This window comes from Brachycentrus maculatus, unplaced genomic scaffold (genome assembly GCF_059751285.1).
Source record: "Brachycentrus maculatus isolate JH-2025_06_01 unplaced genomic scaffold, ASM5975128v1 h1tg000070l, whole genome shotgun sequence".
In the NCBI taxonomy this organism is placed as follows: domain Eukaryota; kingdom Metazoa; phylum Arthropoda; class Insecta; order Trichoptera; family Brachycentridae; genus Brachycentrus; species Brachycentrus maculatus.
Genome location: NW_028280824.1, coordinates 256,747 through 270,000, shown reverse-complemented (window position 1 = coordinate 270,000; position 13,254 = coordinate 256,747). Strand labels below are relative to the sequence as shown.

General features: G+C 42.6%; 1 protein-coding gene across 1 annotated transcript in view; it reads left to right on the top strand.

The window, feature by feature from the left end:
• The window catches only part of atos (atos homolog atossa), a 70,813-nt gene extending 59,756 nt beyond the window's left edge, over positions 1-11,057 (top strand). The window contains exons 5-9 of the mRNA XM_088257068.1: positions 773-3,403; positions 5,216-5,439; positions 7,242-7,414; positions 7,902-8,128; positions 10,481-11,057. Coding sequence (XP_088113194.1) covers positions 773-3,403; positions 5,216-5,439; positions 7,242-7,414; positions 7,902-8,128; positions 10,481-10,901 — 3,676 coding nt within the window. The 3' untranslated portion in view covers positions 10,902-11,057. The remainder of the gene's footprint in view (positions 1-772; positions 3,404-5,215; positions 5,440-7,241; positions 7,415-7,901; positions 8,129-10,480) is intronic.
• Positions 11,058-13,254: the final 2,197 nt, after the last annotated feature.

Sequence of the window (13,254 nt, the reverse complement as noted above, 5' to 3'; positions counted from 1 at the left end):
GGATATAGTACATTTTCTGGGCATTCTGAAGACATGCACAACTGAAAATTGACGATTTTTGATTTATGACATTCTTGAAAGGAGTGAGCGATATGTACAACTTATTTTTAATCTTGAAAAACAAAACCCACGTTTTTACCAATGATGTAAAGTTCAAAAATCAAAAAAATAATATATTCCAAAGGAAAAGTTTATGAAAAATTTAAATTAAAATGAATGAAAAGAATATAACCAAAAAAATCCATTGTGTGAGAAATATGTTCCACTTAGAGAGCTTAACCCTTTCCACTCTGACCATTTTTCTCATAACTGATTAGCTACTCTGATCAAAAAAATGCGACGTTTTTCTACCATTAAAATAAATATTTTGATTCCCTAATTTTGGGCCACTCTGTCTGGCAATTCGTATAACCATGTTAATTAAGATTAACTGTATTTATCTGAAATATTTGTTGGTAGAATATACTTGGATGATAGAGAAATCAGTGATGAAAGTTATACCTGCGCCGGGCCAGACATTGTGGCCCACGGAGCTGCCTACTAGAATCATACGGGCCAGAATGTCTGGCCTTACAGAGTGGTAAGAGTTAAAATTAGCTCATATAAAATGAAACTTGCATTGAAATGTTCACCAGATCCATAGGTAGCTAAATTACAATGAATTTCCACTAGATCTCATTAATTAAGGCTTGAGAATTATAAAGATGTCTTGATATTATTCGGTATAACCTAAAACCATGTATTGAGTTTTTTCCTCGCCTTCTGTTTGTAGAGCCCAAGACCGGTCTAGCCACATCACATCGCAGTGGCTGCTCAACGCCGTGCGCTCCCAGCTCCACTTCTCACAGATCTCCGCCTGGAACGCCAAGCTCCACCAGGACCACCGCTGCAGGGAGCGCCAGAGGAAGCTCAGCCGCGAGACTTGCAACTTCAAGAAGTACGAATCCAACTGCGACGAGGAGGACAATCCGGAGGACGCCAAGATCAAGAAGCTCAACGTAGTCTACTCTCTCAAGATCCCCGGGGAGACTTACAGGATCGCCGACTTCAAATGCGATCCCGTCAAACATACGTTCCCCATCACCGACATAGGCGGCGATGTCTACCTCAAAGTCTTGCTGGAGAGCCTTCCTAGAGTCGAAGACGTTCCTCAAATCCGCTGCGGATGCTTCTCCAGCAACCCCGGCACGCTCAAACGCAGGCGGAGCAAAGATATGATGGCCCTGTCCGAAGAAGCCCTGGCGTCCACCCTCGCCGCAGCCTGCAGCCTGGCGGAGAGCAAGGCCTCTTGCTCCAGACTCGCGAATTACTACGAACCGGACAAGAAGCTTGACGGGCTGACCGAAGAATGCAAAAACAGGATTAAAGGCGCCACTTTCTCTCCCGATCTCGGCATCATCAACCCCGACATGGGCTGCGCCAGCGGTATCACGAGGAAACTCTCCGCTTACGAACCACCCAATTCCGACGTTTACTGCGCTCCCGGCTCCCGCGGCACCACTCCGGAGTCCGATCTCAACGATTCCGGTTACTCTTGCTCCGCCGCTTGCGAGGGCCCGCTGCACAAGGCCTGCAAGAGGAAGTCGTCGGATCAGTTCTTCGACGAGACCGACATTCGGCCGCCGCCGGACAACGTCGTCAGGGCCAACTACGTCTTACTGGACGACAGAATGCAGACGCCTTGCCGGCTCAAGGGGAAACATCGGTGCAACTGCGACGAGGAATCGGACCAGGGAACGCAGCAGAAAGACAGCGAGACGACCGAGAAGGGAAGGGATCGGCTCAAGCCGGAAGAGGGGAAGGGGAAGGATTTGGACGAACGCAGAACCAAGGAGATAGCCAAGTACATGCGGAGGCTGAGGAAGGAGGCCAAGCTGAGGCAGATCCGGGAGAGCGGGCAGTCGAGTCAGGAGAACTCCGAGAGCAAGGACGGCAAGTTTGACGATGTTCCTGTCAAAACTAGTAGCAGCCGCCGCGGCAGACAAAATGATCTCATTTCTATCGAGGACAGAAGCGAAGGGCGGAGGCCCGCCGCGCCCGAGAAGTCGGGCAACCACCGGTCCGAGTGCCACTCCGCCACCTCTATCCCCATCCTGCAGGCCTCGCGCTTCGACCACTCCTACCGCATGGGCAACTACCGCTCGTCCGTGTCGCTCGCTTCGCTGTACTCCGCTAAGGACTCGGACTGCGTCTGCTCCTCCGTCGGCTGCGACCAGATGGCCTCGGTCAAGTCCCGCAGCCCGAGCGCCTACCGCGTCACCTCGCCGGGCAAGCGCAGCCAGACCGACTACCGCCATCCGGAATACATCTCTGACAGCAGCGACAACTACCAACCGTCCGTTAAGAAGTTAATCTCTAGCTACACTCAAACCGACGATTACGCGTGCGATTGCGGGAAGCCTCTCGCGGTTAAGTGCGTCGACTGCAGTCGGGAGGAGAGCGGGTTCAACTCGACGGGGATGAAGAGATCTGTCGCCACCCACGACCTGACGGCGATCAACAAATCCGACCTTCTCCTCGGAGCGATAGAGCGCTGCAGCAGACCTGCGGCGGAATGTGATAACCGAGCCGACGCGCGGGACAGTTCAAAAGACGTGATCGAGAACAAATGTGATAGTAGTAATTATAGTGCGTGTGATAAAAATATATTTAATATTAGCGTTAACGAACCTAGCCATAGTACCGATACGCTTTCTAGAGACGATTCGGGTGATCTCAGCGGGCGCGCCGGGCGGGCCCGCGACTCGGACTTCATCAGGAAGCCGCGGCTGAGGCGGCTCGCGCCCATCATGGGCCGGATCGACAAGATCATGGTGGAGAGGAGCCAGCAGCGGAAGGAGGCCGAGTCTTCTCCCGATGTTCCGAATTCTCCATCTGAGATTCCGCATCGCGACCGTCTCTCCGAAGAATTCGGAACGGATCCGGAGGAAGACTTTCTCTGCCGGGACGAGGCGTCTGGAGTCCTGTACATGACCACTTCGCGCGCGTTTTTGCACCGACACGACGACTCCCACCCCGACTCGGAAAAGCACATAGTCGTTTACGAAAAGGGCGATTACGCCAGACACGCGGGCAAGCACGGCTACGAAGACGCCGAAAACCCTTGCGATCGCAGCTGCAAGCACTTCCGCCGCAACGAAGACAGCCAGAACCTCCGGGACTCTCCGGAGAACATCTGGGAGGTCGAGTGTCGGAAGCCCGATGAGTTTCAGAGCCCCGACCACTCGGCCGTGCCGTCCGTCTCCGAGATGGACAGGTTCCGCTGGCGGCTGGACTCGGCCGCCTCGATGGTCTTCCATTCGAGGACTGGACTTCCGCTGACGTCCAGCCCGGCGCCGTTGCGTAGGGGGAAGTCTTGTTTCGACTTTGACAGCTCCATCAACAGCGTTTCCGGCATCAAAAGGTTTGTACAATTCTGTGAAAACACTTGTTACATTATGAGGAAAATCTTCTTCTTCTTTTTCCATGTTCGCTCCCTAGGTGGAGCATATGGCCAACACGAGACGTCTCCAAGTCACTCTGTCACGCGCCATCTCCTTGGCTTCCTCCCAGGTCAGTCCGGCGTCTCGAAGTTCCGCTGAGTATAGTCGGTGAATGGTCTTCCAATCCTCGGGGTTGGAAGAAGAGACACGAGGGGTTGATGCTCTCAGGCGGCATTCTAAGGACATGTCCCAACCATGTCCACCTTCTCCTCTTCAGGACTTCCAGTATGAGGGGCTTTTGATTTTCTCCTCACATCGTCATTCCTGACCAAGTCATACCACTTTACGAGGAAAATAGTGGCTATTAATTATTTTGCATATTTCAGAAACAATGTATACTATAGTGAAGAATGGAGTCGGCAAATGAAGGATATAAAATAGACTGAATGCAGTTGGAATGCAATCTCTCTGTGCGGAGAAACGTATGATAGTTTGAATAATTACATAAGGAAAAAATGCAGGACTGAGTCAAGCATTATCTAAAATATTATTGTTATATCGCTCACTCCTTTTAAGAACGTCATAAATCAAAAATCGTCGATTTTCAGTTGTACATGTTTTCAGAATGCCCAGAAAATGTACTATATCCCAGCAAAAGAGGCATGTTTTTAACTGAATATTTACCCGCTACAGGGCAGAAAGTGTTGTTTTTGCATTTTGAAGAAAAGTTATTGTTTAATTATTTTTTGAAATATATTAAATATTTTTCAAATGGAGAAAAAACCTTCAGGTTTTACCTAAAAAGATCTGTTGCACAGTAAAAAGTTCAATAAGTGGCTTGATATTTATTTTTTATACATTATATTATATTTTTAAACTTTAAAAACGCTCTCCTGAAAAATCTTTTTTTTTTATTTATGACGTTCTTGAAAGGAGTGAGCGATATTGTATCATAAATTTCAAGTCTTGAAAAAGAAGTTGTTAGCCCCGAAACATTAAAATTTAAAATTTAAAGTTAATAATGAAATATTTGTATTGATTTTAAAACAAGTTATTGCTTCAAATATAAATTATAACAAGTGTTTTATTTATAAAGGGTGATTTTTTTGTAGCTTTCGTTTTTTTTTCAAAAAAAAAACCACATTAAATTTAGAGAAATGAATGAAATCTTTATTTGAATCGATAGTACGGTCCATACAATTTAATATTTGAAGATTATTTCATTCAAATGTTGACCGCGGCTGCGCCTCGAATGGTCCATCCGCTTAGTCCAATTTTAGCATACACTTTCCAACATTTCGGCCGGCATCTCTGGGAGTTTAATCCACCCACTGAAGCGGCTATTCGGGCTATTGTGACTTAATTTTACACCAAATTTACATTGTTGGATATATATAATAATAATAATAAAACCCTTATCCGCACCCCAATGGTGCATAGGGCACTGCTTCATATGAACACAGTGTTATCTTGATCGTTTACACACGAAGGAAAGGTGATCAGCCCTCCGCTTCAGGTACCAGTCCAGGGTAATATTGAATAAATATTACAGTGAAAAAATCACTTATATTTATTTGACCCCCCTGGGAATCGAACCCGGGACCTCCAGAACGGTAGCCGAGCGTGCTGACCATTACACTACAGAGGCGGACAAAATTGTTAGATATAGTGTTTTTTTTTTTAAAAAAAAAACCGAAAGCTACTATAAAATCACCCTTTAATTTAATTTTGCCTTATCACAAAGTGAATGCTGAAACAATAAATAAAGTGATGTATATGCTTGAATTCCCTAGTGCCTTGTATGGCCTCGTTCCGGATGAGGCGACCAGCCAGCCGTGGTCTCCCGGCTCCAATCCGGGCTCCCCCCTCCCGTGGAACTTCCCCTCCTCGCCGCCGCTGTCCGCGCTGCACGCGCCGGCGTGCGCGCCCGCGTGCACGCCGGCCCTGCTGCACGCCCAGGACGTGCGCGGCAGCAAGAGGAAGATCTTTCGGCACGGGACCACCAGCGGCCTTCTGGGTGAGTGGCGTTATGTACTTAACGGAGTTCGGAGCTTTGGAATGCTCAGACTTATTCAGCCATATTCTTGAAAATACAACAAAAAATATCCCGTGTTTCGTCTAATGGTACTGGAACACTTGTGGTGAGGAAGACGGAAACGCGCAAATGATATCAATTCAATTCAATTCAATTTATTCAATAATTAATATATGCATTACAAACAAACATTTAAGGCGTAAATAAAAAAAAAAAAAAAAACAAATTAAAAAGTAAGCAGGAAGACTCTTGTTAAATGTGTAGAAGAATCCCGCTTCGGAAAACTCCTTCGGACACATGGAACAGATCAATATTCAATGTGATATTGTTCAACATAGCGGTAGCTCTTCCTACAGGCATTACCATCGGCAGGTTAGTCCTGTGTATAGGAATGTGAACAAATTGTTATAAAAAATACACAATTTTTGGCATGAATATCCCGAATTCTAAGGGTGAAGACTGACCGGAGCATTTGGTCGTAACGTAACATGTTACGATGCGAGCATTCAGGCAGTCAGTACAGCGAGCCGAGGCTTTGCGGGTTATTCCTTCAAACAAAAACAAAGAAAATATTTACCGGCAATATATCCTTCTGCGAACGCGATTTCGATCTTGTCTTTCTCCTCCGGCTTCCTCGGAATCGATGAGTCGTTCCACGGCTGCACTTCGATCAGCTATCTCCGGAGAAGGTGGATGCTTCAAAGACGACACTCTGAGAGGGATTTGAAAAAAAATCAGTTCAAAGTTAAATGTTTAAAGTTAAACTAGAGGCTTTGCGGGTTATTCCTTTAACCCATCCGCCTACCGGCCGCCAAACGTTGGCGGTAGGTATGTTTTTACATTTGCAAATCAGCCGCCGTTTAAGCCACGCCCCCATCCGTGGTAGTTCATATTATGAAGATACTTTCGTGTGATATCTACAAATCAGTAAAGAAAGCTTTTTGTAATGCATTATTTCTTATAATTTTAATAAAAATTTATTGACGACACTTGACCAAAGATGTCCCTGTAAGGATAGAATTATCCTTTTGATTGAAATAGCAACTAAAATCAGTTAGAAATCAAAACTTTACATCCCAGGTGTAATGTTTTATTGAGTTATTTTTTTTTCATGTTAAATTTATCACATTTCTGATCTAGACACACGATAAAATACGTGCATAATAGTTATATGTACCATATTTATTGGTAAAACAGTAAAAGTTATAATTTTATGAGATAGTTTATTTTTATAATTTGATTGAATTTGAACGCCGTGGACGCCTCAAACACGCGAGCGTTGTGACTGGTTGAACTGTTTTGTTCCACAAACATCAATCTGTAGTGCGTGGTACCTTTTTCTGCATTTAAAGATTATTTCTATGTTTGTTTTCGTTTTATCAGGTGCAAAATATTAGCGCCTCGTTGTTTGACAAACCATATCACCTCCCCTCCGGGCGGGGCAACTTTCTTACTTGCGGGGATACATTCAATTATTATCTTAGTAGGTTTTACATCATGGCTGAAAAACCTAGGTCAATGGTTTGGCAGAAGCACCAAATCTCTGTTCCGAGCTGCAGCATCTAAAGTCAAGATGGCCATGATGATCGCCGATCTTCGTTAGAAGTGGCACAAAAAGAAGAAGAAGAAGAATACATGTTTTGAAAAAAAACTGATATGCGGATAGGTTAAAAAAGAAAAAAGAAAAGAAAGAACTGTTCCACTTCCATATATATGTTCGCCTATAATGTTTATATCCTAAACGGTTCTTGTTTGACTGATGTTTTGGTCGCTTTGGTCGTCAGGGAGTTTCGAGGAGTCGGTGCTGAACGGGCGCCTGGAGCCGGCCGCCACGGTGGCCGGCTTCACAGCAGAGATAGGGGCGTCGGGGTCCTTCTGCCCGCCCCACCTCAAGCTGCCGGTCACGGTGTTCTTCTATTCCCTGGGCGAGAACAACACGACCAGCGCTCCGTACTTGGTGGGTATTTTTATTAATTTGTTAATCCTTTTGCATAGATAATATTTCAGGGTGTACTGGCATAAAACGTTAACTCAAAAATATGCAATTTTGACTTAATGATGCATATTATAAAGCTTTCAACATTCTATAAACTGGCAAAATACACTAAGCAGTTCGAAATATCATATTTATGTGGTTTCAAAACTAAATTTTACTCACACTATCTGCGGGAAGGGTAATTTTACCCTTTCACTCGACTGTTAGTGTTGGGCGGGAAGGGTAATTTTACCTTTTCACTCGACTCATCGTAAATTGCGTGTAAGTTATTTTTACGCATGACTTTTGCGGCATCTTTTGATCTCATATCGATGTATACAGTATGGTTAAATGTTATCACTTCTGTTCAGAGATGTTTATCTCTATTATGAGCGCGAATCCGCCCGCACTACAGATCCGTGTAATTTTTTATGTGTAATTAATGACATGGTGTGTTTGAATATTCCAGGGGCACATAAACCTGGGCAGGCGCGGGTACTGCGTGCCGCGCGCGGGCACGGTGCAGGCGACGCTGTTCAACCCGCACGGCACGGTGGTGAAGGTGTTTGTGGTGATGTACGACGTCACCGCCATGCCGCCGCACTCGCGCACCTTCCTGCGCCAGCGGACGCTCTGCGTGCGCAACGCCGGCGAGGCCCACGACCCGCGCGCACTGCGCTACCTCATACACCTCAGGTGAACATGGCAGACCATTTCATTTAACCGGTTAACCGGTTAACTGCCAAGAGCGCCTTAAGGCACATAATTTTCTGTGAACGGACCGCCGCTCATACAAAAATTATGTCTTAAGACGCGCCATTTTAAATGGGCTTTTAGTAAAGAATATCAATTATTTAAAATGTACAAATATATTGAACGCATAGTGACATCTACTGAGAATATCTTTGCATACTTGGAATTGAAACATAATTTGTTTTTACCACTTTAAACGTAAATTAAAGAGAGCTTTGTCGTCGGAACAACTAATGGCGCTCAGGGTTTTCCAATAATCCCCGAGTTGCCGTCACTGCCGAATCTGATGACAGTGATTTTAGCGTCGATTCTGATGTTTTTAAATCAAAGTGTGTGTGTGTGTGTGTGTGTATACTTTTAATATTAAACTAACAAACAATTACTTTTGACATATAATTTAGTTTTCATATTTTCTATGGCAACCCTGCACCATGAACAATTAATTTTATGATTATGGATAAATGACTGCACAACTGGCGCGCTCTTCATTTATTTAGTTAGTTTTATAAATAAACGTTATTACACTTTCAATAATGATATGTTTAGATAGTTTTATTTTTGTGGTAAAATTCGCGGTGTGCTGGGTACCGCCATACAGAATACGTCCTTGAAAGATATGTTTATTATATTATAATTATGGACGTATATTTATTGAACAACAAAGGTACTAGTCATCCATACATGACTCAACATGAATTTAAGATACGGAGTGAATCGGTATTCGCGCCCGTTACAAGTTGCGGAATTGGACAGCGGACCGCCCGGTCAACAGGTTAAGGCGATTCAGTTGGCTTGGCCATGCACTCCGCATGCTTCCCGAGAGCCGCCATCAAGCTTGCCTCTTTTACAAGGCATCAGGCTCACGGCCACTGCTGACAATTCGTCGGCAGTTCTCGTCAGAACTTGGGAGGATGCAAGAGGAACGGATCTGACTTGGGAGGATGCAAGGGAGCTGGCGGCCGACAGAAAAGCCTGGAGATAAATTTAACTTTATAAAATTATCTACACCAGGCATGTCACACCAGAGAATTTTTTTTGCTGCCTGCGGATACCTGCGGTTATATTTTTCATTTATTTATTCTTCATTGAAATCTTTTTTTTGTATCGGAACATATTATATTCTTTTACAAAATCATTAAGTTTAATCTACTGTACCTCGTGTGACTGTCTTTGATTATAAATTATTTACTTAAAGTTAGATTAAAAACGAAAATGAAATTTTTGTGTTTTTTGATGCGGCCCGCTGGCGCACCAAAAATACCCGTGGTGCCTTTTGAGTTTGACACCTCTGATCTAAAACATAATCATACTCTTTGTGATATTAAAAAATTGTATACATGGCTAGCATTGAAAAACATTCTGTTTCCGTTTACTTATTATTATTTTTAATGGTGTCTCAACTCAACTCGACATGAAATATGTATCATTCTTCCCTTTTTTCATGAAAGAAGATGGAAATCTGAACGTCCCAGGGCTTAGGGCCTGCCATTTGGCTGGCTTAAGGGATCGCTTTATACACTTGTGTAACGTTCACCATTTTGCCCATTATTGAACATCCAAATTGCATTAATTCATCCTTTAACATACCATAGTGCGCCTCCGTAGTGTAATGGTGAGCACGCTCGGCTACCGTTCTGGAGGTCCCGGGTTCAATTCCCAGGGGGGGTCAAATGAATATAAGTGATTTTTTCACTCTAATATTTATTCAATATTACCCTGGACTGGTACCTGAAGCGGAGGGCTGATCACCTTTCCTTTGTGTGTTAACGACCAAGATAACACTGTGTTTGTATAATGCAGTGCCCTATGCACCATTTGGGTGCGGATAAGGGTTTGAATTGATTGAATTGAAGTAACATACCGTAGAACGGGGCTACTTGAACTATGATGTGTTACTTGAGCCCAGTACAAAAAAAATATTTAGATTGTGGTATCGATGGAAGTATCGTGACAATAAGTGTCACCTGTCAGGGAAACAATGAACCATGTCGACACGTTCATTATTGTAGACCAAATACAGATTTGAATTTTTTTTTGTACTGGGCTCAAGTAACACATCAAAGTTCATGTAGCATCCTTCTACGGTAGCAATAAGGTTTTTTCGAAAATTTAATAACTTAATTTTTCAACACTTAATGGTATTTTAAGCAAAAAATACAATTATTAAAATATTACCGGGGTCTAAACAATATTAACTTGTTATTTTTTGTATATCGGGCCTCAATGCCACATCAATAAACGGGGTATATTTAAAAATAAACATTGATCATGTTATAATGTTTTATTTTCTTCCAGATTTTTGACATCCAAGTCTGGAAAGGTGTACCTCCACACGGACATCCGGATAATAGTGTCCCGCAAGGCGGACCTCGACACGGCCCACTCGCTCAACTCCGCCATGGCGCTGCAGCGTCACGACGGCGAAAACACAGACGGACGCAAGAAGAAAATCGTCGAAACTGGGACGTTCGAAAAGCGACGGAGCAAAGTCACTGCCGTCCCGAGAATCAACCGCATCTTCGGGGGCGGCGGGGACTTCAGGGACGAGAAGGTCTCCGAGTGCTCCCAGGAGCCGTCCGGGCATGGCCGCCAATCCGACGACGAGGCGGGAGACTACAGAAACGCGATAAATTCTAATTACGCTTCGAAAGAGCTTTCATACGAATTGAGAAGCTTTACTTACGGACCCGACAATCCTAAATATTCTCCGAGGTAAACCGATTCTATCGCTGCGTGTATCCATTCGTTTTCCTAGCGTTTTGTAAATCACTTTTCTCTAAAACTGGTTCAATATTTATATAAACGCAAATATCTGTGCCAAAACATGGTTTGGGCGCATAGAATGAGTGGAAAAAGAACGGGAAAAATAAAATTACATCATACTAACTGACAGACGTTCATTAACGTCGATACTCTTTTGAGGAAAATTCGCACAGATTATCATTTACGTCCATACTCCCGGAAAGGTTAAGAAAAATAATTGTTATCTCTTGTGTTCAATTTTCTGTTTGGAAAATATTATAGTGTGTTTTTTCCTTGGGTATGTGTGGACGGTCAAAATGTAGCAGCAATGTTATCTTGAACTTGAATGGTTTATTTCTCCAAGTATCAAGTCAAGATTACACTGCTTCTATCCAGTACAGCATTGTAAAGAAAATATTAACCATGATGTAAAAATAATGTTTTTTTTTATAATACTCCTTGAGGAAAATTCGCACCGATGTTCATTTACGTCCATACTCCCGGAAAGGTTAAACATTGTTAAAATCAAAATTTCTTGTGATTTTCAACCTAGCAAGTTTCAGATAGTATTTTTGAATACCGGGAAGGCAGAATGGATACACGTTGCGATAATTTAAGTCACGGCCAAAGCTAAAAATACAACAGATAGGTTTTAAGGTATGAAAAATTCAAGTGCGGACATGATTTGACAAGGACGCTATACGGCTGTCCAAATTTAAAACACAGTAAGGGATATTTTTTTTGTAGTAGGTTTTTTTTGCATTTATGGACTAAGTCCAAAACTGCAAAAAAAACCTACTACAAAAAAAATGTCCCTTACTGTGTTTTAAATTTGGACAGCCGTATATTCTGCGTTGTTCATTTTAGGCTACGAAATATGTTTACCATTAGTATAGATCTCATTTTTGCTGCGGTTAGATATATATATATATATATATATTTGCATTCGAGTATGCAGCTAAACGAATGGAGTGTTATCGTTTAAAACCATTTGGTTACCAGGACGTTTGCGGTTACTATTCGAGAAATACTGCGGTTTCCCTGACAGGTGACACTTATTGTCACGAAACTTCCATCAATACCACGATCTAAATATTTTTTTTGTACTGGGCTCAAGTAACACATCAAAGTTCAAGTACCCCCGTTCTACGGTACTCGAAATTAATATAAAAAATATCTCGTTTTTGATTTAAAATTCCCGCTAGTCTCAAAAATGTCCGTGGCAACTCATCTCTATCTGGCAACATTGTAGTAATGGGAATCGTACAGTAAAAAATGTAGTCTTCCACTCAACACCATACGTGCATAAAAGCACACTACAATTGTGTGATACCATGTTTTCTGAGGTGAACACCCTCCCACTCCGACAAGGAGAACACCCTCCCACTCTTTCTACAAGAGTTCAAAAATTCCGTGGTAACAAAATTTTGGTACAAATATTATTTAACCCTCGATAACTTAACATTCGTCCACACGACGACGCCCTTCTGGGTGCAAGTCAAGTGCACTTATTTCCCTGCACCCCGCACCCGCCAGGCTTTGTTTACGGAATACTGATTTATTGTCAAATGTTTCTTACATTCATTTATAATAAACCAAACTTAAGTGTCATGTAAGCAGTTACTATTTTTAATGAATACTTTTGATAATTTTCCCATTTCTAATTGCGTAGTCCGCCTGACTAATGTTTAGTTACTATGTATCTATAAATATAGTTTGGTTATCTTGGGTTAAACATGAATAATTTAGAAGTAAAATGTGTGCCATTCTTAAAAAAAAAACTGTTTTCAATTTCATCTTTTGTGTGAAGAAAATATCTCTCAAGAGTCGAGTTAACTAAATGTATGCAACGTTATAAAAAATGACAAAAAATGCTGTTTGCTTCATGACCACCTCCTTTTTATGCCGTGTTCATAACACTGCAAATCAAATGACTTCCCAACGTAATTGACGACGTCCGGTATTGAAAGGAATAGAGCAGGGGTGTGAGTCATTAACAATTTTTTAGTTTTGCAACATATGTATTATATTTGTATCAATTCATTGCATATTGTTCATTAACCCTGACATGTAAAAATGTCTATTTGAAGAATAATAATAATAATAATAAACTTGGATAACTTATATAGCGCCATTTTTGTAAAAAAATACCTCAAGGGCGCTTCACGGTGAATGAATTGGGGAAAATATTATGGTGGAAATGATTTAGCAAACAAATGTGTTTTTAGTCTTTTTCTAAAGATCATCTCACTCTCACTATTTCTAACCATTGGTGGAAGAGCATTCCACGCCGTCGGTCCTGCAACAGCAAAGGCACGCTCGCCAAA